This window comes from Sorex fumeus, unplaced genomic scaffold (genome assembly GCF_029834395.1).
Source record: "Sorex fumeus unplaced genomic scaffold, SorFum_2.1 ptg000035l, whole genome shotgun sequence".
Classification (NCBI taxonomy): Eukaryota; Metazoa; Chordata; class Mammalia; order Eulipotyphla; family Soricidae; genus Sorex; species Sorex fumeus.
The window spans coordinates 22,980,042-23,006,830 of record NW_026606092.1 but is presented as its reverse complement, the minus strand read 5'-3'; the positions used below and the strand labels follow the sequence as shown (position 1 = coordinate 23,006,830).

General features: G+C 35.4%; 1 protein-coding gene across 1 annotated transcript in view; it reads left to right on the top strand.

Moving 5' to 3' along the window:
• Positions 1–26,789, top strand: part of KYNU (kynureninase) — a 140,917-nt gene that overhangs the window by 55,780 nt on the left and 58,348 nt on the right. Inside the window, exon 8 of the mRNA XM_056117666.1 lies at positions 2,340–2,486. Within this exon, the coding sequence (XP_055973641.1) occupies positions 2,340–2,486 (147 nt within the window). The remainder of the gene's footprint in view (positions 1–2,339; positions 2,487–26,789) is intronic.

Below are 26,789 nucleotides of genomic sequence, written 5' to 3'. Positions count from 1 at the left end.
GGCAAAATGTATAAATCTTTTGTTTTAATTTCAAATATATCCCTGTGGGTTTCATTCGATCAAATTAAAATAGTGACAATTGTTGAAATTGAATGATTTCTATCTTTAATTTACCTAAACTAAGTATCAAATACTTGTCTTGTGTTTGAACTGAGATGTAGAGAGAGATGTAGTGATATGGAAAAAATCTTGGATTTTACAGCCAGCATGCTATGCCCCAGAGAATTCCAGACCCATTAAAACACCTAGTCAGGATTGACCATATGTTCAAGATCTAAAATACTATGCCCTATACATTTATAGAGATATAAGTCAAAGTTTTCCAGTCTTTGACATATAAGCCCTTCTTGATCTGTAATTTGACACCAAGAGATGCACAGGGAATAAATTTTTGCCTCACATAGGTTGCCCCAGGCTGTCAGAAAAATTGCTCAATTATCATTTAACTGAGATTACTTTAAAAACATGTAAGTCTACTCTATTCATTTATAATTTTCAACATAAATTAACAGAAGACAAATTTTTCACATCCGTGTGTGGATTTTTATTTCATATGTCAAAAATTGCTAATTTTCAGCCAAAATAAATATGACAACTGATAAATCATGAGTTTTACTATCAAGAAACATGTGTTACGGAGTTAAAAGAGTTATTCACAGACTTGAGAGCACTTTCATAAATATTTTAAAGCAAGTAAATAGTTTAGAGCAAGTCAATAAAAAAACAACATAAATAGTTTACAGCAAGTCAATGAGAAAGATAATCATATCTTTTCACTGAGAAATATATATATAATATATATAAAAATATATATTTCTACATATATTAGTTTAGTATGAAATCTTTGAAGAAATACACTGTATGTTACATTATACATTGCTTTTAATTGAAATTCAATTCACAAGTCATATTTGATTCTTCAAAGAATAGTTTCAGATTGTCACATTGTCAATATTACAAGTTATCTTCAGACTGATGATGCCTGGGCTGTAATGATAGCTCAAAGAGTGGAACACAGGGGCTGGAGAAATAGACAGGGGGTACGGCGTTTGCCTTGCACACGGCCGACCCAGGTAAAATTCCCAGCATCCCATACGGTCCCCTGAGTACCGCCAGGAGTAACTCCTCAGTGCCGAGTCAGGTGTAACCCCTGTGCACTGCCAGGTGTGAACCAAAAAACAGAAAAAAAAGAGTGAAACACATACTTTGTGTACAGAAGACCTGTGTTTGGTCCCCTGAACCCAATGTCACCTCAGCACTATCAGGAGTATCCTCCAAACACAGAGTTGCTAGTGGTCTGGGATTAGCTGAAAATAATTCCTCAAAGAGTACTGAAATCCTTCATAGTGTCTGTGTGTGTGTTTGTGTGTGTGTGTGTGTGTGTGTGTATGCACCAATTTCTGAAGCATCATGTCTGTACTGCCAGACCACTCCTTGCATGCAGTGACCCTGTTTCCTTTTCACCCCACTACCCTCAGTGTGTGGAATCTATTCTTTAAACAGGAAAAATAGAAGTACTTTAATGACCTTTCCCCCAAATATTGATGCATTTAATGATGCTTTGTCCTCAAATTAATGTCAGGTTTATCTCTGGAGTAGATTATTAAAATAATGAATGTATAAAATTATTTATGCTCTAAGATGACACTATTTAGCTGATTTCTTTTTAATCAAGCTGCATAAAAGGTCACATTTATATTAATTCATTTATAATTTTACATTAAATTATCAATATTTAGTCTTCTGTAAAAAATCTGTAGGAAAATAGCAACGTTGTGTGGCTTTTCAAAAATAATCTTTCTCCTTATGTTTATGTTTATATCTGAATCTTTAGATTCCTGTGGAGGAGATTGTACTTTCCAGTTAGTGAGTTAATAGATGTTCATTAAGTTGTACTCAGATGAATGATGTAGAAGCTTGTGTTTCTTTTTTTTAATAAAAATGAGATTGGTAAGTAACACACACATTTCCAAATCATTTCTCTTTCCATTATTTTTTTGAGTTTTCAAGATTTTATTAGATAAAGTAAGAATGAAACTATTTATAGCTATGAAAATAATGAAGATTAGTTGAAAACTTAAGAATTAAGTCACATGAGTAGTGTTTTGCAAAGATTTCATTTTATAAAATATGGTTTACTAATTTATCACTTCCTAATAGCAAAAACATGCTCAATTGTTGTTATCTTGACAGATACTTGAAGTTTATTAAATTTAAAAAATGTCTCTGATTCTTTTATGTGAGAAAGAGAAACACATGATGAATTTTACACCAGCAAATGTGAAGTGATAAGAACAATGCTGTGGGTATGATATAACTTGTGCTTAATCTACCATTAGGGGGAAGAAATCTTGAGACTAGAGGATATCCTTGAAGTTATTGAGAAGGAAGGAGAGTCAATCGCAGTGATCCTGTTAAGTGGGGTTCAGTATTATACTGGTCAGCTGTTTAATATGCCTGCCATTACAAAGGCTGGACAAGCAAAGGTAGGCACAACTTTTGTTTCTTTGTACCATGGTCCAATCATCATTTTGCAAAGGACTGTTATTATTGTACTAATGAGAGAGCCTTTTAGTGTGTCTATGAAAAGAAATTTAAGGAGTGAAATCTAAAAGTTAAACTTACATTTAAAAGGCTATTTTTCTGTTGCTTCATTTTGTTTTAGAAACCAGTGTTTAAATCTTTTCTCACTCTGGTTGTCTCATGTCCTTAGTAGCAAGCATCTGCTGCCCCAGTGTTTACCTCTAAATAGCAGCACAGGTGAATTTCCTGTAGGTGTTTTCATTGGTACAGAACTTCTCAGTCAGCAGGAACCAGATGGAATACAGAGATTAGTAACTACCTGCCAGGACTGTGAGGAATTCAACCTTTATATTTTGCTGTCACTGTATCACTGTCATTCTGTTGTTCATTGATTTCCTCGAGCAGGCGCCAGTAACATCTCCATTCATCCTATCCCTGAGATTTTGACAAGTGCTACATTGGAGGCTCTTTCAGGTCAGCGGAATGAGACCCATCATTGTTACTGGGTTTTTGCATGTCAAATATGCCACGGGGAGCTTGCCAACTCTGCCGTGCAGGCAGGACACTCTCGTAGTGTGCCAGGTTCTCCAAGAGTGAGAACTAGAGAATAAGAGGTCACGTGGCCACATTTGCATACTTGTGCTTCTGGAGCTTGGTTTTGTAGTCTCTGGATCTTGACCATTGATGGGATTACATAGTGCTGGGACAATTGGTGGGTGTAACGGCCTAGCTACTAGAAGATGGGGCATCTGTGTGGAGAAGGTCCAGTCCTGATCTGAGCAGGATTGGAGATCTCAACCCCGGATCCTACATACCTTGGTTCCTCTGCTAGTTCCTTCGTGCATGAGGCTTGTCCGAGTGTGTGGAGAGTGGTATTAAGCATGACTGTGACTAGCTTTTGGAGATCTTCAGCTGCTGGGGCACTGCTCAGGGCGGGGAGGAAAACTCAACCCTCACCCCTCCAAGGGGCCCCATTGAGGACAGCCAGGCGTGGGGGCAGGAGACTCTGCATTATTCTCTTCCAGGAGCTTGGTTTTATAGTCTCTGGATCTTGGCCCTTAATGCGAATTACATGGTGCCAGGGGCAGTTGCTGGGTGTAACTGTCTAGCTAATGGAAGATGGGGAATCTGGGTGCAGGAGGCCCAGTCCTGATCCGAGCAGGCTTGGAAATCTCAGACTGAAATTTAACCTTTGTATTTCGCCATACTGCAATTTATTTTCAATATATTTAATTGATCTTTTGATCTTAAATGCCTGAAGATAGAGAAGCAGAAATAAAATTTATTAGATTAATATTTAAGTTTAACTTAGGGAAGTAATTTATTGCTAAGAATCTTGAGAAATTATAAAATTTCATAGGAAAGGTTAGGCTTTTACTCTGAATAATGCTAAATTTTATATTATTTTCAATAATTACTCTTTACATGTGTGTTTATTAAAAAAATTAAGTTTGGATTTTTTTTACCTGATAAATGGAATCAGGGGAGTGACATTCAATAGTCAAAATGTATGCTTAAAATTCTTAAATAAGAGTTCTATTTCATTCAATAGTCAAGTCATGTATTTAAAAAAGTGACAATGGTATTTTATTCTGAACATTAATAAGTTATGGGATTAATATATGTGCGAGGTCTAGTTAATACATTCAGTTATTGAAGCTAATGAATGGAACTAATGAAAAGAAATTTAGTACCGTTAACAGCAGTCTCGTGGAGTTTCCAACCATCACTTTCAACTGGTTTGATGGATGACTGTAAAAGTGGTACATTACAGAAGATATAAAGATAATGTCTTCTTAATTTAGATATTTAATATTAAGCACAAAAATAAAGGAAGACCACTAAAAATTATATTTTAAAATGCTGTCCAAGTAATCATCAGCCCTTAATTCCTTTGATATGCATGCTTGCCTCATGAATCATTATAAACATAAGTCATAGGACAAGCAAAGAAAGACCATGGGTTTTGGCATTACACAGTCTAAGGTCCAAATCTTGACTAGATCATTTAACTTTTGTATGAGCTCTGAAACGCTATATGACTTTTTTGAGTCTGTTTTAAATCATGTTCAAGGAGGAAAACAGGCCCCACTTTATAAATTAGGTGTGAAAATGGAAAGTATGAAGCATCTATTTAATCCCTCCCATTTCACTGTTAAGCAATGCTTCACTCCCCTTTCGGTGTAAAGAGATGAGAAGTTAAATAAGGTGGTAAAAATGGCTATTTTTTGCCTATTAGAAAAGGGAAAAAAGTATTGGAGTTAAGGCATTTGCCATAATATATGTGTTCTACCTGATTTGATCACCAGCACCACCTGGTCTTCCCTGAGTACTTAAAAGCACAGAGCTAAGACTATTGTTCTAAGCACCACAGGGGTGGCCCCTAAACAAATTAAAAACATAAAGCCCCCAAAAATCATAGCAGCAAAAATTTAAAAATAAAAGGAAAATGTTTACCTGTGTGCTATTTATGTAATTCCGAATCCTATTTACTTTAGATCTTAAAACTATTTTGAGTGCAAGTCCTCTTTAACTTAAAATATATAGTTATTACTACCAAATGAAACTGTTTTGGAGATTTTACTCAAATAGAGAAGGTAGAATTGGGCAATTTCATTTAAATGTGACATCATGGAAGTGATGGATATAATGGATATAAAATGGTGACATAGTGTGTTTAGAGTTATCTTTTATCAAACCTCTTCTAACATTTATCTTCTTGCTGTGTGTTTCCTCCTATTCTCAAATAAATTCAATAAGCATTCTTTAAAATATATACTTACGTAGCTCCCTTAGATGATCTATTTGACTAATTGGTTTTGAGCACTCATAATTTTCATTAATTTGTAGAAATTTCTGTATCATAGTTTCAGAATTCTCAGTTATGCTTTCATCCAAATATTACTCTCTTCTAACTACATTGGTTATGATTAACCATTTTTGAATTTTATGAATTAATGCATATTATTTAGTGTTCAATTATTTTTTATCACTGTTACTTTTGTGAGATTAATACTTGTTGTATGAAACAAGTTTTGTTTTTTTCACTCATTATGTTATTATATTGTATAAGGTACACCATTTTGTCTTTCAATTCTAGTTGACATGGATACATAGGCTTTACTTCTGTTTCAGGGCTATTGAAATAAATGCAACTAATACATTTTAATTATGTAAAATATTTATATAATTTATTTCATATATCCCTATATCTAGAAATGCAGTCCTTTGAATATGATATGGTCATGTTTGATCTTAATGACAAGTTTTCAAAGTGATTATATCAATTTGTCACATACTTCTTCCAGTAGGATTAAATCTATTTGTTATATTTTCCTTCAGTAGGTTTATACTTTGCTGCAATGTGGAAGTTTCTTTGTCTCTATATCTTCATCCACAGACTGTCTGATCAGTTTGTAATAGTAATGTTATATAGTTTTAATTTGAACTTCTATGACTATGTTGATGTTGAATATCTTCAATTTGCCTTAACCTTCTCAATATCTTCTTTTATAAAATGCTTGTTTTACCACAATTTTCTATTTGATTATCTGTCATTTTATTTGGTTATATGTGTATAGAATTTGAAGTTGAAAAAGAGAAAAAAATATACAATTTTTATGATCTTAGAGAGTAAATTAAATTAAAATAATAGTAAAATGAACAATTTCAGTCACATTATAAATCTCAAGGACAAAAAAAACCTGCTGGGTTACAGATTTATATTGTCAGGGAAAGATATCATGTGAAAAGACAAATTTGTTAAAGATACTTTGAAAAAAAACTTTGAAGTCTTCTATTGGGAAATCTACTACTCTGCAACTCTTTCCATATTTTTCATATTCTTTTACTGTTCTTTCCAATCTTCTTTTCTGTAACTGTTGAATATAGAAGTTCTCCATGGTTCTTTGCATTATAATCCGAAGCAATTTTAACTGATGTCAAAACTCAACTCCCACTACCCCATGAATGCTATCTAGTCTTCACCTACACTTGAAAATAGCTACTTAGGCCCATATTCTATTTACATCTGAAAGTCCTGTTTGACTATTTAATACTAACATCCTGCCAACAGGTTTGTTCTACTTTCAGAATCAGATCTGTTTTGTACCATTGTCCTAGACCTTTCAATGAAACCTTTACATTAATTCTTTCAATCATTTTTGTCATCATTGTTTATTTTAATATTGCTGTTAGAATTTATAAAGGTTTTCAGGTATATGAAACAGAGCCTTGTGAACATTTACTGAAAAAAATCGATATATTTTTCTCATCATAGAGAGTCAGTACTAGAAGCGTACTGGCATACAGTCAGCAGAAGAGCAATATCTGAGTGGCATGATCAGATTTCCCTTGTATTTTTCCCTCAGGCTTCTCATATGAAGGTCACAAGGTATTTTTTTCAAATCCATATATCACAAACCTATTTAAGGCAAAAAGAAGAAAGAAGTAGTAGCAGAGCAAATTCATTTGTCCCTTTGATCCAAAGTATAAAATTTTTCATAAAAATATATAGCAGATTCCTGCTTATGATTTATTTCTTCCTGAATGAGCAGCTTCTAGAGAACATGACTTTAAAAAAATCAGTTCTCAAACCTATAGTAAATAGAAGCCAAGGGATTTGGGTTAACTAGGATTACTTCATAGATTTCCCAATTTGCCATCCTGGGATATCATTGTTTCTAAACTGTTTCTGTCTTTTATTCTCAAAGTCTCATATTTCCTCCATCTTGCCATTGTTCCTTTTATATCTTTGCTTTTTTTTTCTTTTTTACTTTATGCAATACAACATTTGAAAACATTTTTTGAAATTTAATTAGGAAACAATAGGAAGAGTCAACGAGCTTTAATATAATATCACACAGTGTAAAATTTCTAAACCACAATGACATATAAATTAATTTGTAGCACTGTGCCTTTGTAGCACTGTACTACAGCGCTGTCCTGTTGGTCATCGATTTGCTCAAGAGGGCACCAGTTACATCTCCATTGTGAGACTTGTTGTTACTGTTTTTAGCATATCAAATATGCCATGGGTAGCTTGTCAGTCTCTGCCATGCAGGTGGGATACTCTCGGTAGCTTGCCGGGCTCTCTCGAGGAGGGGCGGAGGAATCGATTCCAAATCAGCTGCATGCAAGGCAAATGTGCTACCTGCTGTGCTATTGCTTCAGCCCATATATTGCTCCAGCCCATCATCACCTCATGAAAAATTAATTTATCTTCAGGAAAGCTCTAACTTCTTTAAAAAAAAAGAAGAAACAGTCTGAGACTCATGTAGGAGACAAATAAGTAACTGAGCTTGTATAAAAATTCCACAGAAAGTATGTCTGCTAGTAGCTGAGTTCTGGAAATTGAAGGAGATTGAGAGTAAGTTTTATGAAATATTACATTTTAAAAAATATCAAGGGTTTGGAGCTATAATACAACTGGTAGGGCATTTGTCTAGCATGTGCCTATTTAGGCTCAATGACCACCACCCCATACGAACCCCCGAGCACACCAGGAGTAATCCCTGAGCGCAGAGCTAGGAGTAAGCTCTAAGCACAACCAGGTGTGGCCCCAAAACCAAACCAAACCAAAAAAAAAAAAAACAGCCTATCAATATTCTTGTGTGGGATATATTTATTTATTCTAGATTTATTCTAGAAAAAGGATTTTTTTCCATCCTGTTCTATTTGGCTATTTTACATAATTCACAGGTGATAAAATGCAGCCAGATAAGTTACTAATGAGAAACAGTTTTATCTGTATATACCAGGACCAGACCACATGATTTTTCAGGCCTTATATAACCATCGGATGCAAAAAATTCCTATTCTTAATTTAAGAAATGAATCAGTTAAGAAAATTAGTATCAATTACTTTGACATGTACCTATAAATTATCATGTTGTAGATGTCATACAGATTTTTATACACAATTTTCTCAGACATATTTGATATTGGAATATTCACTATTAGGTATTCTTAATCTATGATACAACTTGCAGAGTACAGACATTATTATATTAACTTCACTGTTACCTCATTCAATAGGCTCTTACCATTAGTTAATAAGAGAAATTTTGTCTGTATATGTATCCTGTACTTGAATTTAGATATCCTGGAGTGAGAAGATGGGATATGAGCCAATCCTAGCATTATGAACAGGAGTGAAGCTGGAAATCCCCCTCCAGGGACCTATTAATGTGCTGAGGTCATTAGTTAATCAGCAATTCTTTCTAAGGACTGACACTGTAGCAGTGCAATTTTAGACAATTAAAAATGGGAGGATTTCAAGGAGGCACAATTTTTGCATAATTTGATAGAATAAAATATGTAATTTGATATTTTGAAAAAATATGACAAATACTGAGAAGGCAGCCAAAGACTAAGTAAAGTAGTGTCCACTAATCCATAATATGCATCTCGAGCTACTCTTTGAAACCCATATAGAACTATTGGAAGCTTTTAGACCATAAAGGAATTGGATTGTAGACTATATTATTATATTATATTATATATTAATATATATTAAAAGGGCATTTCTATCACATAGTAATGGATAGGAATGGGGTAAAAATGTGGAAAGCATAGAGTCAATTGTTGTGTCTATATAAAAATACAAATATTTGTTCTCATGATATTTCAAAAGGTGGGGACTCCCAGAAAAGAAATAAGAAATTCTGTTCATATTATATAAATTGTTTGGTTGGTTGGTTTCAGTTTTGATTTTGAGTTATAGGTTCTGGTGCTCAAGGATTACTCCTAACTCAACTCTCAGGATTCACTCCTGGGAGATGTCTAGGGACAAAGTGGGGTGCCAGGGATTGAACCCAGGCTGGCCACGTTCAAGGCAAGCACCCTACATGCTGCACTATCACTCCATCCCCTCCTTTATTATTTCCAAGAGATCAGTTTATCCAGTTCTCTCCATGACAGTAAAGATTGGTTTCATATCAATGTGAAAGTCAGGCAACTTTATTCATTTTGTCATTAATCTAACCACAAAATCCAAATAGCAGAGGGTAGGTTTAAGGCCACCAAGGGTGATCCTTGAGCATAGAGCAGGAGTAAGCCCTGAACACCATTGCCTAAAAATATAAATAAATAAATAAATAAATAAATAAATAAAACTGTTAGCTTCAAGTCTCTACTGGAAATTAGAAATGTGACATCACTCCAATCATACCTATAAGGTAATAAAGAGGGTAATCAGTGCCATGCTAACTTAGAAACAGCAGTTATGTCCTTTACCTAGAACTTCTTCAACATAACTCCTACTTGGCCTGTGGATGTCAGCATTAAAGCAGAGTGATAGCTCAATAACACGGTATATTATTTATACTTATGTTGCTATATTCTTAAAATAAAGGGTAAAGTATTGTAGTCTCAACTCATATTACTTGGATAATACAAATATCACTCTTTGATCCTTATCGTCAAGTTTTATGATTCTGTAAGCAAAATATATTTTAATGTTGTATTTGCATAACATGATTGAAAGTGCATTATTTGTCATTTACACTGACCTGGAATTACTATCATGTTTATCCTCATTTTAAAATTGAAGAAACTTGTGTATGAGTATTAAATGACTGATTTAGATCTCAAACTTCACACTTGTGCTAGTGATTTGAAAATCATTAAGTCTGTTTCTTTGGTCTTTAAATTGAGGAGTTTGTGTATATACAAATAAGAGCATACTAAGATTATTTTGTATATCACATTTTGATAGAAAGCAGAACTGTGTTATCATTAAAGATAAATAGAATTATTTATATTTGTTAGCTACTTCAAATTTTGAGATACTTGCTGTAAATTTCAACTTTGTTTTCAAATTCTGTTTCTATTCTTTGACACACTTAGGAAATGCATACTGCTCCATTAAGTCATTAAATATTAAATGAACTAAATTAAGCTTGAAAAATTACCTTAAGCTATTTTTCCCATCTTGGAAATCTGAAATAAATCAAACAAACTGTATTTTATGTGAGGTTCTTACCAGTTAAAGAAAAACTATGGAAGAGAATGGAACTACTCATTTTGTTTTTTTTTTCTCTGTGGATTTTGCACTTTCTTCTGACCATAAATGTAGAAGAAAATTACTGTTTGTTCTGGTTCAGGTTGGAAATAGTTGAAAATTGCTTTTAGAAGTCTATTCAGTGTTAAGTACTAAGATGCTTTCACCTGAGAATTAAGCACTGCCTTAGTTTTCTTTTTTCTCCTTTCACCTGAAAATTAAGCAAAACCTTGGTTCTGTTTTTTTATTTCACTAAAAATTAGAAATGCCTTAGTATTTTTTCTGCTTTCCTTAAAATTCTTTACCCGTTCTCTCCATGTAGCTACATTCGTTTTCTTTTATAATTTCCTAAATGGAACATTCCCTTAAATTTTATTAGCAAGATGTTACCAAACTCCTTGTATCCTATTTATCATCTCTGGATTTACCAGTCTCTTCAATATACATTTTAAGAAGGTCTGGCTAAAATGATGGATGTAGTTTCTGTAATAGTGTTTGTGCAACTGTGAATAATTCTATGGACTATTGATGAACTAATGTGCTTCAGGCTCTTGAGGTTCAGTCTCAAGTGCTGACTCCCAACTAGGGGAGAAGTTTCATTTACAACTCAAGACAAGAGAATGTAATGAAAATATATTTGGGGGACACCCATTTACAATAAAAGTATACAATTCAATGGGCAGTATAAGGCAGAATGGATACAAATTATTTCAAATTCAGGAGACCTGCATATAGGTGCATCTCACAGATCCAGAGAATTCCTGGAAGAGTCTTTTTGTAAGAAGGAGTGTTATATTCTTAGTAAAATTACTTAGTGGAATTTCCTAAACCTGGAGAAAACTTCAGAATCAAGGACATAGAGTTTTATAGACTTCTCAAAATTGGCTTATTTTGGTGCCTATATTTATCTCAGAGGCATATTATCAGGGTCATCTGTTAATTTTTATTCAGTTGGACTTGGCACAACCAGGTTTTTAACCTACCCTTTCTTTTTTTCATGTGTATTTATTTGTGACTTTGTAACAAGCCTTCTATGCTTTTTAAAGTATAACTTAATTTGCTCTGTTTCAATACCCAGCTACTTTTACATCAGAGTTATTACAATGTCAATACATATGACAGTAGCATTTCTAATCCTCCCAGCAATTCTAAAATAAGCTTTTATTATGGCTCATTGATAAAACTGGTTCAAAGAAAGGTTGATCACTTGCCCAACGTGATTTGGGTGACCAGAAAAAGCTATAACTGATGTCTACACATAGTTGATTTGGAAGGTTGCATGGCTACATTGTCTCCTTTCATCTGTGTAAGCTAGTTGTATAATGGCAAAGGTCTTGAGATTTACAGAAGTAATATCTATCTATCTATCTTATCTATATATATATGAATATATATATATATATTACTCTTTTCTTTAGGTTATTTCTTTTACAGGAACCCCAGAGACCTCTATCCTTTAGTTGATGTCCCTACCTCTTTCAATTCAGAAAATATGAATCTTGCAAATTTATCACTTTGCCACGAATGTCAATCATAAGAATCAGAAGTCCTTGCTGAAAAAGAGCTGTGCAATGGCACAATCAACATTATTCTCATTCTCCAAACTCAAACTCACTCTAGCCAACTACTCTCATTAAGAGAGTCCCAGGGACGTTTATCCCATCATACTATTCCAGTGATTCTCTCAGATAGATGTTTCGTGGCAATAACTCCCAGCGGTAATGGGCTCATGTGCTTGTCTGTCAACTGCTCTTCCGACTTTTAGATTTGTTATAGGCACTCTCCTTCCAGTTAGGATAAAGTGAAAATCCCATATGATCAGAAGATAACCTACATAACAAATAGAATTTCTGCAGAAAGTCCACTGGGGCCTAAAACGTTTTGGCTGAGCTATAGAACACTATCACGAAATTTCATTGTATATTTTTCTATTTTTCTTTTTTTGTTTGTTTCACTCCTGGCAGTGCTGAGGTAACCTGCAGTTCCAGGGATCAAACCTTGTCCTTCTGCATGCTGTACATAAACTCAACCTATTGATCTGTCACTCCAGCAGCAAGAAAGATCCTTATTTAATATGCATATTGACAAGTTATGGAAAACTTGGGAGAAAAGTTGTGATCAAAGGGGGGTGGGTGTAAAAGTTTCATCCTTAAAGAAAAGTATCATATTTAAATAACCTAGAGTCTGATATAGATCAGAAAATTACATTATTGCTACATTAAATTAATAATGGTAAGAAAAAGTTCATTAAAATGTCTAACAATCCAGTCTTCACACTATGAAAACTAGAATTATGTGTTTTCTAATTTGGTTTACATTACATTGTACAAAATGCACATACTGTGAGTTGACTCGAAGGGAATGCATAGATATTATGAAAGGTTCCTACTCAAGTTCAAAAGCTATCATTTCCTCTAGGAAACTATTTACATATGCAGGGATGTAAATCTGATTCCAGAGATTCTTGATATATGTTCCCTGTAAACTACTGGGGTAATCATATAAAATCTCATTGCTGGAATAGTTCTAAAATTAAAACTGTGAGGGAAGTGAGTTACATATTAATTTAGAAAAATATAAGCCATCCCCCTTCCTGTGATATAAGTTGCGTCCAAGGAAGCCTATAAAAGATGCAATACCATGGTCATTTTCTATACTTAGTAAGAGTTTTAACATTCTTAGAATCCAGAATTGTATCCGAAACACATCCATTGACTTGCTAATATTTATACCATTTTTTTGAGAATCCCATTTCCTGTCATTCATTTCAATTTTCCAACATACTTCCTTCATGATATTTTTTATGGCCATTGTAGCTTTAATTTTTATTTACCTGCCCCTGTCTCCAATATTCACCAATATTGTTCCCCTGTTCACCAATATAGGGCCACCCCTATTAGTACTTTGTACAATAGCAGACATCTATATCATTTGCTGTTCATTTGCTTAGTGCTCGGTGGTAATTAGGGTGAACCAAAGTGATATCAGCTGTGCTCACGAGCTTTGGGATCCAAAAACCAAACCAGGACTTATATATGACACATATATGCTATACTATCTGAGCCATCTCTCCTACCATACCTTTTGTTTTATTTTATTTTGTTTTGTTTTGTTTTGTTTTTAAAGATTTCCAAGATGCTTATAAGTGGATGGTAAAACCTGATTGCTTTACTTTTCTAGTTTGCACAAGGTTACAGTTGAATATTGATGAATAAATTTCATCTTCACCTTAATTTATCATTTATCCTAAAATCACTATTCTTAAATCACAAAATGAAAGTGTTCACTCATTCTAATCTCAAGTTAATGGTAGTCATTTTTTGTAATGAATTTTAAAAAAATAATATTATTCCTTTGTCATGGAAGACTCTTGATTCAAAATGCCTTTGTCTTACTTATCTTAAAAAAATGTTAGGAGAGATAGCACAGATATTAAGCTGCTTGTCAACCTGGGTTTAATTCCCAGCTCCACATACAGTCAAGGTGTGTGTGGCCCAAAACCAATATACTAATAATGAAATAATAATGACATTTTCATCTGGAAACTCCCAAATATAGTCATAAATCCACAGTCCCTAGCTTGCAGGCACAGGAGTGACGCAATAATGTTTACTTAATCAGCACTTCTTTTTCCTCTGGATCCATATATTGAAGCAAATCTCTAAGACAATAGTTCTAGAACCAAAGAGGAGTGTTCTTAATCAACTTATCACATAGAGTAAGAGCTCTCTTTGATTATCATTCTTCACTATACACTTGAATTCAAAATATAATTTTGATAAATATTTCTTTTTTAGTTATTATATATTCATCTTGGAGTGATCCATCAATTATTCTAAAGGGAACGTTGTATCCCCTTACAACTTTCACTATTTTTCTGTTCTTTGTTGCTGTCCATCAATTTGAATATTTAAAATTGATTATAGGTGACTGATAATCTGACAAGACTACTGTGTTTGTGCTTTTTATCTACAACATATATGCTGATTATTTTCCTGGTCTCATCTCTCAGAGCCTCAGGATTAAAATAACATATATCATTTGAGTGCCTGCTCTATAGAAAGCTTTAATTTTTTATTCTGGTTACCATGATACTTGATTTATAAAATGCTTCGCTACTACTCCACTTGGAATACTGTGTCTCATCTTTTCTTTACTTGCATGTTTGTTTTCATTTTGTATTGTTCTTTGTTTTATTAGCAAAGAACTTTATCCTCATCAAATACTTCTTTAAAAGATATACATATTACTTAAGAATAGCACATAACAGTGTTAATAATTTTGTATTGAAGCTATGCTTGTATTACTAAATTGAAGTAAGAGTGAACAGAATATAAGGAAAGATGCTCAATTTCTGTTTTTTGTGTAGAGAATAGGATTCAAAAGAAAAAGGCATTAGAAGTTAATGAAAAATGAGATTGCATGATTCTAGGAAAAATAACTCAGAAAATTAAATATTTAGAAAGGCAGTATTTTGGTATATTTTTAAAATATCTGTAATGATTTTTCTTAAAACTTAGCTGCTAAGTAGGACTTTAAATCATAACACTCAGTGCATTTTAGAAATTTGATGCTTTAAAACTGGTAAGAAACCCTGCCATCTTGTATCTTCCTTGTCTTTGTTCTCACTCATCCTCTCACTATTCAAAATTCCTAATAATGTACTTATCTGGAATACCCAAATAATATGATACTTTCGCTACTGAATATTTCCTTCTTTTACTTATTCCTCAAGTTTTCCAATCACAGTTTTTTTAAGGCAGTATGGTTCAAATGTAAATCCTTCTAATTATTCAGTTGTTTCATAGAACTTTTACTTAAAATCAGGAAAGAAGTTTTCAAAGTTCTAATTAGTGTGGTTAGAAGCTGCAAATTCCACAAACAGTAAGGAGAAGGCTAACCGTTCTTGAGAGTGTTGGGTATTAACCATTACTAGCTTTGTTAACACATATACAATTTACCTACAGTGATGCTGGTGTTACTGCCAGGGGCAGCCAAGGAGTTTGAACCATGCTAAGTAAGGAACATGCAGTAGCTAATAAATAGGAATTACCAAAAATTAACTGATAGTTGCTACAGATATTCCCCAGGGACTATGGGGACTGCAAATTCAGGTGATAGCTGAAGTGACACAGAACAAAGGCCATTGACTAACTTAAGTATTTATTACTTTGTCATTTTGACTATACTTTTTTGCATCTCCAGAATATAGTCCCAGGAGTGGTATTGCTGGGTCAAACGGGAACTCAATTTCTAATTTTTTGAGAATCATGCATACTGTTTTCCAAAAGGGCTGAACCAGTTGGCATTCCCACCAGCAGTGAAGAAGAGTCCCTTTCTCGCTGCATCCACGCCAACACTGATTGCTTTTATTCTTTTGGATGTGGGCCAGTCTCTGTGGCGTGAGATGATCTATCTCATAGTTGTTTTGATCTTCATCTCCCTGATGATTAGTGATGTACAACATTTTCTCATTTGCCTCTTAAGCCATTCAGATTTCTTCTTTGAAAAAGTTTTTATTCATTCCATCACCCCATTTTTGATGGGTTTGATGTTTTCTTCTTGTAGAATTCAACCAGTGCCTTGTATATCCTTGATATCAACCCCTTATCAGATGGGTATTGGGTGAATATCCTTTCGCATTCTGTAGATTATCTTTGTATTCTGGTCACTGTATCTTTTGAGGTGCTGAAGCTTCTTAATTTAAGATAGTCCCATTTGTTTATGTCTGTTTCCACTTGGTTGTTCAGTGGAGTATTGTCTTTGAAGATACCATTAGCTTCAATATCGTGGAGGCTTTTGCCGACCTTGTCTTCAATGTACCTTATGAATTTTGGCCTAACGTTGAGATATTTAATCCACTTTGATCTGACTTCTGTACATGGTGTTATGTCAAGGTCTAAGCCCATTTTTTTGCATGTAGTTGTCCAGTTATGCCAGCACCATTTGTTGAAGAGACTTTTTTTGTTCCACTTCACATTTCTTGCTGCCATATTAAAGATTAGATGTTCATACATTTGGGGTTGTGTGTACAAATATTCCACCCTGTTCCATTGGTCTGCGGCCTGCCTTTGTTCCAGTACCATGCTGTTTTAATTATTACAGCTTTGTAGTAGAGTTTGAAGTTGGGGAGGGTAATGCCTCACCACATCTTTTTCCCAAGAATTGCTTTAGCTATTCATGGGCATTTGTTGTTCCACATGAATTTCAGGAGTGCTTGATCTATTTCTTTGAAGAATTTCATGGGTATCCTTATAGGGATTGCATTGAATCTGTATAATGCTTTGGGGAGTATTGTCATTTTGACGAATTTAATTCTTCCTATCCATGAGCAGGGGATATGTTTCCATTTCCTCGTGTCCTCTGCACTTCTTTGTTTATCGCTGCATTGTTCACAATAGCCAAAATCTGTAAAAAACCTCAGTGCCTGAGAACAGATGTCTGGTTAAAGAAACTTTGGTACATATACACAATGGAGTACTATGCAGCTGTTAGAAAAGATGAAGTCATGAAATTTACATACAAGTGGTACTACATGGAAAGTATCATGCTAAGTGAAATGAGTCAGAAAGAGAGGGATAGACATAGAAAGATTGCACTCATCTTGGGAATATAAAGTAAAAACAAAACAGGAGACTAACACCTAAGAATAGTTGAGATAAGTACCAGGAGTTTCACTCCATGGCGTGGAGGCCAGCCACACATGCTCGGGGAAAAGGCAGTTCAGATAGAGAAGGGAGCACCAAGTAGAGGGTGTTGGGAGGATCCTCCCAGGATGGGAAATGCATGCTGAAAGTAGACTATAGACCGAACATGATTGCCACTCAGTGCTTCTTTTGCAAACCACAGCACCCAAAAGGAGAAAGAGAATAAAAAGGAATGCCCTTCCACAGAGGCGTGGTGGGTTGGGGAGAATGGGGGGATGGGAGGGATACTGGGATCATTGGTGGTGGAGAATGGGCACTGGTGGAGGGTTGAGTACTCGATCATTGTACAACTGAAACCCAAACACAAATATTTTTAAGTCTACAACTGTACCTCATGTTGTTTCACTAATAATTTCTTTTGAAGTATTTATTACTTTGCCAATTGTATGAGCATACCAATGCATATTAGTTATCAGCACTATAATTTTCTACAAATATCTTGAAAAATTTGATTTTTAGACATTGATACTTGTTACTTATTGAATAATAATAGTTTACAGGACTTGTAAGGAAGGATAAAAATGATAATATTAAACTACAGTAATGAGTAAATAAAATTACCAAAAATGTTTTGTGTCACAAGAGTTATGCATTTTAATATATTTTTCAGATGCTTATCATATTAAAACATTTATATCCACTTAGTATATAAATATGCAGTAATATTATATATCTTAGTACATGATATTTTACATTAGTATCTTATTTAGTATATATTAGTAATTATTTTTGTGTATTTATATATTTATTTTGTGTATTTTTGCATATTTGACATATCTGAGAGTTGATGAGGGCCTGTATGTTATATTATTCCACTTGTTAGAAAAACTTCTAGTATTATGATTGTGTAGATAACATTGACAGAACATGTGACATTATTTATTTTCAATATTGGAGGATTTTGAGCACCTTCGTATAGCTTGGCCAGAGATAATATTCTTTGTTTTATTGAGAGGATCTAAGAACACGTGTATATCTACTTTTAATTTGACCAAGAAACATTTAAAATAATGTCAAATCAGAAAAGTTCCCACAGCAAAATTGTCACAAAAATAAAGAACCTCAATCTTTTAAAATGCAGCATCAGTTTACTAAACATTTAATATTTATATCACAACATTGATGGTTTGAATTTAATCTCTCATTTATTATTTATTTCATAGTCTCTAGTTCATATTAGTAAAGGTAGAAGACATTAATTTAGAACACTGCTTCAAGAGAAGGAGAGATATTACAGGATTAAAATTCTTGCCTTACCACTATCTTGAATGTGGGAAAAACTAAAAGCCTTCCCTCTAAGATTAGGCACAAGAAAAGGTTTCCCACTCTTACCACATCTATTTAATATAGTACTGAGAATACTTGGCATAGCTATCACGTAAAAAATACATGAGAGATATCCAGATAGGAAAAGAAGTCAAGCTCTCACTATTTGCAGATGACATGATACTATACTTGAAGAATCCTAAAGATTTCACAAAAAAATAAAAATAAAAAAAACTCCTAGAAAAAAATAGATTTGGGTAGTAGAGTAGTTAAAAAACCAATACCCAGAAGTCCATGACTTTTCTAAATACAAATAATGAAAGAGAAGAGAGAGATATTAGATAAACAATATCATTCACAATCATTCCTCAGAAAATCAAATATTTTGGAATCAGTTTAACTAAAGAGGTGAAGAACCAATAGTAAGAAAACTATAAAACCCCCCTATTACAAGAAATAAAAGAGGATATGAGAAAATGGAAACACATCCCCTGCTCATGAACTGGGAGGATTAACATTGTTAAAACGGCAATACTCTCCAAAGCATTATACGAGTTCAATGCAGTCCCTATAAGGACACTCAGGATATTTTGAAAAGAAATGGACCTAACACTTCTGAAATTTATTGGGAGCAACACGCCCCCACAAATAGCTAAAGCAATCCTTGGGAAAAAGAAGATTGGAGGCATCACCTTCCTCAACCTCAAACTGTACTACAAAACAATAGTTATGAAAACAGCCTGGTATTATAATAAATACAGACACAGAGATGAATGGAACAGATTCAAATATCTTGAAAACAACCCTCAAATATATGGCCACCTAATTTTTAATAAAAGAGCAAAAATAAGAAGTAGAGCAAGGAAAGCCTCTTGGACAAGTGGTGCTGGGAAAATTGGGCAGCTATTGGAAAACAAATATTAACTCAGACATTTTTCTAACACCAAACATACAAGTCAGATACAAATGGATTAAAGACCTCAATATCAGACCTTAATCCCTAAGGTTCATGGAGGAAACCCTGGGCAGAATTCTTTATGACATTGACGCTAAAGGCATCTTCAAAGACGAAACACCACTGACCAAGCAAGTGGAAGCAAAGATAAAATAAAAAGGGGAACTACAATGAACTCAGAAGCTTTTGCACCTCAGAAGAAACTGTGACCAAGATACAAAGACAGGCCACAGATTGGGGAAAAAACAGCTACCCAATACCTATCTGATAAGGAGTTAATGTCCAAGATATACGTCACACTGGTAGTACTTCACAAGAAAGAAATATCCAACCCCATCAGAAAATGGGGAGAGAAAATGGAGAGAAACTGTCTCAAATAAGAAAAACAAATGGCCAAAAGATAATATCCAAAATCAAAACAACAGTGAAATATCATCTTACACCAAAGACTGGCACACATCAAAAACAACAAGAGTAACCAATGCTGGCATGGATGGGGGAAACAGGGACTCTCCTTCATTCTTGGTGGAAATACCGACTTGTCCAATCTCTCTGGAGAACAATATGGGCATTCCTCAAAAATCTAGAGATTGACCTTCATATGACCCAGATATAACACTTCTGGGAATGTACCTTAGGGACCCAAAAACACACTGCAGAAATGTCATCTGCACTCTGTGTTAATTGCAGCACTACTCACAATAGCTAGAATCAGGAAACAACCCATGTGACTGAGAAAAGACAACTGGCTAAAGAAACTATGGAAACATTCATTCTACACAATGAATGCCATGCTGCAGTTAGGAAAAATGAAGTTATGAAATCCACTTTTAAATGGATGCACACGGAGTGTACCCTGCTGCGTGGAGAGTCAGAAGAAGGACAGATAAAGAATCTTTGCAATCATTTGTGGAGAATAAAATACAAAAAGACATGATAAGAGACAGTAGAAACAGGGGCAAGTAGGATTAGTCTATGCTTGGAAGCCTGCCACAAGTGCTGACGGAGAAGGCAATTGGAATAGAGAAGGCACCATTATGATAAAGATAGTTGGAAATGATCACTCTGGATAGGAACTGTGTGCTGAAAGTAAGTAAAGAAACACACATGATAACCTCTCAGTATCTGTGTTGCAGATTATAGTTTCCCAAAAAGAAAGAGTAGGCGTGGGAGGGGGTGTTGGGGACACAGAAAGAGAGAGAGAGATGGTGGAGAATGAACTGCCATAAAGCCATTGAGGCAGTCCAGGGAAGGTGGAGTGTGGCAGGAGAGAAACTGGGCTCATTGTTGGTGGGAAATGGATACCAGTGGAGGGATGGGTGTTATATCATAGTATGACTGAAACCTGATCATGATCAGTTTTGTAATTATATATCTCACTGTGACTCACTTAAAAAATTAAATAGTGCTTGCCTTTTATGAAGTGGACCCCAGTTTTATCCTCTGGTCCCTGGAGCACTTTTTCAGGAGTGATACCTGAGCACAGGACCAGAAATAAATTCTGAGCATAACCAAGTGTGGCACTCTTCTTAACAACCATCCCAAAACAGTGAGAACAGCAAACAAAGATGAAGAGGAAAGGAAAACCCTGTAGATAGAATAAAGTTTGTTTGGGGGAGGTATAGGACACTGGAGACAGGAATTCTAGAAGGAATTCAAAAACTTAGAGGGACGTATCAGGAAACTTGAGCTACATGCTCTAGTTAAAGAGGGAACAAGAGAAAGGTCCTTTGAATGAGAGAAAGCAGTGAATCTCAATCAAATGTGAAATTTGGAAAGATCACTGGAGTATAGCAGGCTTTAAGCAATTAGAATGACTACAAAACCATGACAATAGTATAAGGATATAAGGATTCGACTATAGAGCCATGTGCCATGGAGGCTGGACACTGCTAACATGTACGTGGGTATAGCAATATGAGTTCTCTGGGTAATTTTAATCAAAGTTCTGAAAAATATTTGATTTTTGTTTTTTAAGTGCAAAAGTAGGCACACAAGTTGGGGGGGGGGGGAGTTTTCACACATATGCATATTTTAAATCATTTGTATTGTTTTACTGACCCGTAGAGGTGAAATGACAACAGTAATTGATAGCTTTGGAGAGGTTTTGGACAGCCAAGTATTTTTTTTTCTTTATTTTTAAGATACTGCCACCTAGTGAAACTTTGATAAAATTACTTTGGAATGATTTTCAAGTTTGTAACTTCTGATCTTTTCCTTAAAACAGTACATTTTAATAACTCATAGTTTGTGGCAACCAGGAAGAAATAATTTCACAGGCATTAAAACATAAAACATATTGTGTAAATTGAAATTTGTGTGTGTTGAGGGGAAGAGGGAGATAGAGTTTGGGGACAAGGGCGGGGACACACTGGCTGAGTTCAGGGCTTAGTCTGACTTTACACTCAGGGATCACTCCTGCAGGGCTCTGTGGATCACATGAAATTTCACTATCACTATCACTATCACCACTATCACCCTGTTGTTCATCAATTTTCTCGAGCGGGCGCCAGTAACATCTCCATTCGTCCCTGTCACATGCTAGTGTAGCCCGATGGCATATTGGGGGCTCTTTCAGGGTCAGGAGAATGAGGACCATCATTTTTACTGTTTTTGGCATTTCGAGTATGCCATGGGTAGCTTGCCAGGCTCTCCCTTGCAGGCAGAATACTCTCGGTAGCTTGCCGAGCTCTCTGAGGGGGATAGAGGCTTTTGGGGCAGCCTCTAATCCCCTTTACAGGTGTTCCCAGTCAGGCATATATGTGAGCAGGATACTCTCAGTAGTCTGCAGAGTTCTCTGAGAGTGAGAACTAGACAACAAGAGGTCTAGTTTATAAGCTTCTGGGAGCTTGGTTTTATAATCTCTGGATCTTGGCCATTGATGGGGTTACACGGCAGTTGGTGGGTGTAACTGTCTAGCTACTGGAAGACGGGGGATCTGGGTGGAGGAGGCCCAGTCCCTATCCCAACAGGCTTGGAGATCTTGGTTCCTCTGCCAGTTCCTTCTTATGTGAGACTCTTCTGAGCATGTGGAGAGTGGTCTTAAGCATGGCTATGGCTGGGTCCCAGAGGTCTTTAGCTGCTGGGGCTCTGCTCAGGGTGGAGAGAGAAACTCAACCTGCCCCCCTCCAAGGGACCCTGGTGAGGAAATATGAAATTTAAGGGATATAATTCATCTTCGCTGCATGCAGGATAAGTACCCCATCCTCTATACTATCTCTCTAGTACTGACAAGTTATTTTTTAAAAGCTGGGCCATACTGTTACCTAAGGGTTTTTATGGATATGCTAGGAAAAGGTTCATGGGTTCTTCAATGTGAATTTTTTTCATCAATACTTGACAATAAATTAAGAAACTTTTTCATTTCTTTTTTCTCCTAACAAAATTTGAGTTCTAAGAATGTTTATTAAAATTTGGTTGTGGGACTGGAGGAGGAACTCAAACAGTCGAGCAATTGCCTAGCGTATGTGAGGTCCTTGGTATGTTTCCTATGAACATATGTCCTCTGCCCCCAGCAATATATGTGGTCCTTGTTTTCAAAGAGTTCAGCTTTAACATACCGACTGATTTATAAAAAAATATTTAATTACATGTTTAGGCAAGAAATATGTATTTGAAGGAAATTTCAAATACATTCAAATACAGTATTTTCCCCCATATGAAATTTCAGTATTAACATTTATCTGGGGCTGGTGATGGGACTCAGTTGTTAGAGCACAGATTTAGCATGTATAAGACCCTGAGTTTAATCCCTGGGACTATAGAATCTCCCTCCTTCTAGCAGTAGAACTATGTATGGTTCAAAGCACAGCTTACTATGGGACTTGGTGGTCTCCAAACCTACAAGGGGTGGCCACCATTCATCTCCAGCCAGGGCTGTCCACACACAACTAACAACAACAAAAATTACATTTTAGCATAAATATGTACATGGATGTGTTTCAATTGAACCTGTAAATTCATTTGCAAAACCAAATTTCAATAACTTGAATCTTGAGATTAATATTTTCCACGTTCTCTCAAAATTTAAGTTAACATGAGCATCTGTTAGACTGATGACAGTATTATTTTAAATTAATATTTTATGTGTTAGAAAAAGGACACCGATATACCCTCCCCATTTGATATGGCATTTAGATAGATTAATAACAAACATAAATTGATAATGAAATTAATTAATGGATATCATTAATACTTCATTTCTTCTATGAAATGATAGATCCAGTCACATCATAATGAATAAGATTTCTAATTAACTGACTCTTAAGTAAATTTAGTTTTCTTTATGCTGTGGGCAAAGGTTAATGACTCTTCTCTAACAGGCAAGATAGTAAATGTTTAGACTTTGCCATATGTGTCTGTCGGAACCACCAATTCTGCTTGTAAATAAGACCTATCACCCATCCTTAAACAAATGAGACGAGTATTCACATAGAATTTTACAAAATAGGCCTTAGTTTACATCTTCTAGTCCGGTATGTCTCAACTGGATATTACAATGGGATCATGGGTACACATTTTTTTTTAAATGGAGGTGTCGGGGGGGGAATCACAGCAGAGATTAGGGGCACAGGAGGAGCACTAGGAGAAAACTAGTCAGAATGGGGTTATTGTAACAAAAAGATTTAGAAATCCTGCTTAATTCTTGGGAAAATATCGGTAATGATAGTTTGGGACTATTTAATATTAAGTATTAGTCTCTAATTTCCACTTCAAAATACCTCTTTAATCAAAGGATTACTAAAAAGTCACATAAAACTTAAAGTTTTGAAATGCAATAATTATGACTGTTTTGTAAACAACAATAGAATAAATCAGAGTTTAACAAGACTTAATATGTTTAAAAAATGTAATTGTTTTTTAATTTGTTTGGCGGCCACACAGGCAGTGTTCAGAGCTTACTCCTGGTAGAACTCAGGGGAGCATGTGTGGTTCTCAGCAAGGCAACAAGCAATGCAAGCTGCTTCAACCCCAGTGCTTCTCTCAGCACTTTTTTAGAATCAGCTGTTACCATCATTTAATGATAAGGCCATCAGAGGTTTTATCTGTTTGTTTGTTTTGATTTGATTTCTCTTTGAGATCACATTCATGCACAAAGTTGTCTTAGTAGAGAATGAATCATTATATTAACTAGGTAAAACTTCTAACATTTTGATATGTAAAGTTTGAAACATTTACCCATGTAGATTAAGGCAGAAAGCTATTGCTTTGGGTACAATTTGTATACTGCACATTCGTGGCTTCTGGTTTCCTTCCTGGGAATTTAGTGGAAGAGATTTAGCTTTTATTCAAATAGTCTAGTGAATTATACTAGGCATGTATGCAAAACCACTTAAAACTATACAACAATTAGACTGAGATTTGTGTCACATTGTGAAGTGGTTATTAGGGATTAAAGCCAATGTATAAGACAATTGCAGGAGTGATAGCACAGCGGTAGGGCGTTTGCCTTGCATGCCGCCAACCCAGTCAAGCCGGGTTCGATTTCTCCGTCCCTCTCGGAGAGCCCGGCAAGCTACCAAGAGTATCTCGCCCACACGCCAAAGCCTGGCAAGCTACCCATGACGTATTCACTATGCCAAACACAGTAACAACAAGTCAAGAGTGGAGATGTTACTGGGTCTGCTTGAGCAAATCAATGAACAATGGAAGGACAGTGAAAATTGACATTAAAATTCTTTCCCTGAGGCTGGAGAGGTAGTGCAGGGGGTTGGGCATTTTCCTTCCTGCTGCTGACCCCAGTTTGGCTCTCACATCAACTATGGTGCTCTCATACCACAGGAGTGACACCTGACTATAGAGCTAGGAGTAGTCTCTTAAGTACTTTGAGAAATAAACTGCAACCCTCTTCCCATAGAAAATCTTTTCCAGTTACATCATTTTGTTGTTCCTCTCACTATCAATTGATCTAGGACTTTTGCTAGTGCCAGCTTAGCTCACTAGGGAAAGAGGAGAAAGCAGCTAATCCAGGCTGAGCTCAGAAGACCATACGCTTAACTACAATTCATGCATTTTCTTTCTGGGGCTTCAAGTTGACGCAAGCAAAATTTCCCACTGAAATGTCACAACCTTAGAGAGAGAACGTCTATTACATTACATTGGAGATGCTTTATACATGTACTAGCCTGCCATTGGTCAGAACATATCACCTAATGAACCTTGTTGGCAGAAAATGCAGCATTCCATAGAGACAAAGATCAGACCTATGAATGCAATGAACCAGAGTATACTTGTACATGCATATGTATCTACACACATATACACAATACCCTAGAATTAATTACATTCAATATGTACAGGATATGAAATTATATGATAGGCCAAAATTTATCATTAATTCTTGGACAATAAAATGTTATCAATAAGATTATAAGAATATATTGAAGCGATTTGCAAACTTTTACTAATGAAAGACTTTTATAATCTTATAGAGTCATAGAGAGCTTCAAAGATGTTTTTATACTGTTTGTGCACATATATATGTACATATATATACACTCTGCACATGTGATACAATTTTTTTCTTTTATCTTTTTCTTTTTTCTTCTTTTTTTTTTTTGCATCACACCCGGAAACAGGGGTTACTCCAGGCTCATGTGCTCAGGAATTACTCCTGCCGGTGATCGGGGGACCACATGGGACGCTGGGAATCGAACCTGGGTTCACCACGTGCAAGGCAAATGCCCTACCCACTGTGCGATTGCTCAAGTCCCACATGTAATATAATTTAACATAAACTTGTTTATTTTACAATAACAACAAACATTATTCATATATGAATAGAAATAATGTACTATTATGAAAACAAATTGTATTTTCTGAATGATTTTTCATGTCTTTTTTGACACATCTCTTTGTTTCACTTGATAGAAGCTATCTGAATTTCATATCCACATCTGCAGTTTTCTTTTTATCTTTTTCCTTTTTTTTGCTTTTTTTGTCACACCCAGCAATGCCCAGGGGTCCCTTCTGGCTCTGCACTCAGGAATTACTCCTGACGGTGCTTGGTGGACCATATGGGATGACTGGGATTGAACCCTGGGTCGGCCGCGTGCAAGGCAAATACCCTACCTACTGTTCTATCACTCCTCCCCTGCAGTTGCCTTTACTTTTTTTTTGTTGAATCACTGTGAGATAGACCCTTACAAAGATGTTCATGATTAGCTTTCAGTCATAGAGTTCCAACACTCATCCCTCCACCAGCGTACGTATCTCACCAGCAGTGTCCCCATTACACCTTATGCCACAGCCTGCCTCTATGGCAGGCACTTCTCTTCTCTCTCTCTCTCTCTCTCTCTCTCTCTCTCCTTCTGACATTTTTGTTTGCAATACAGAT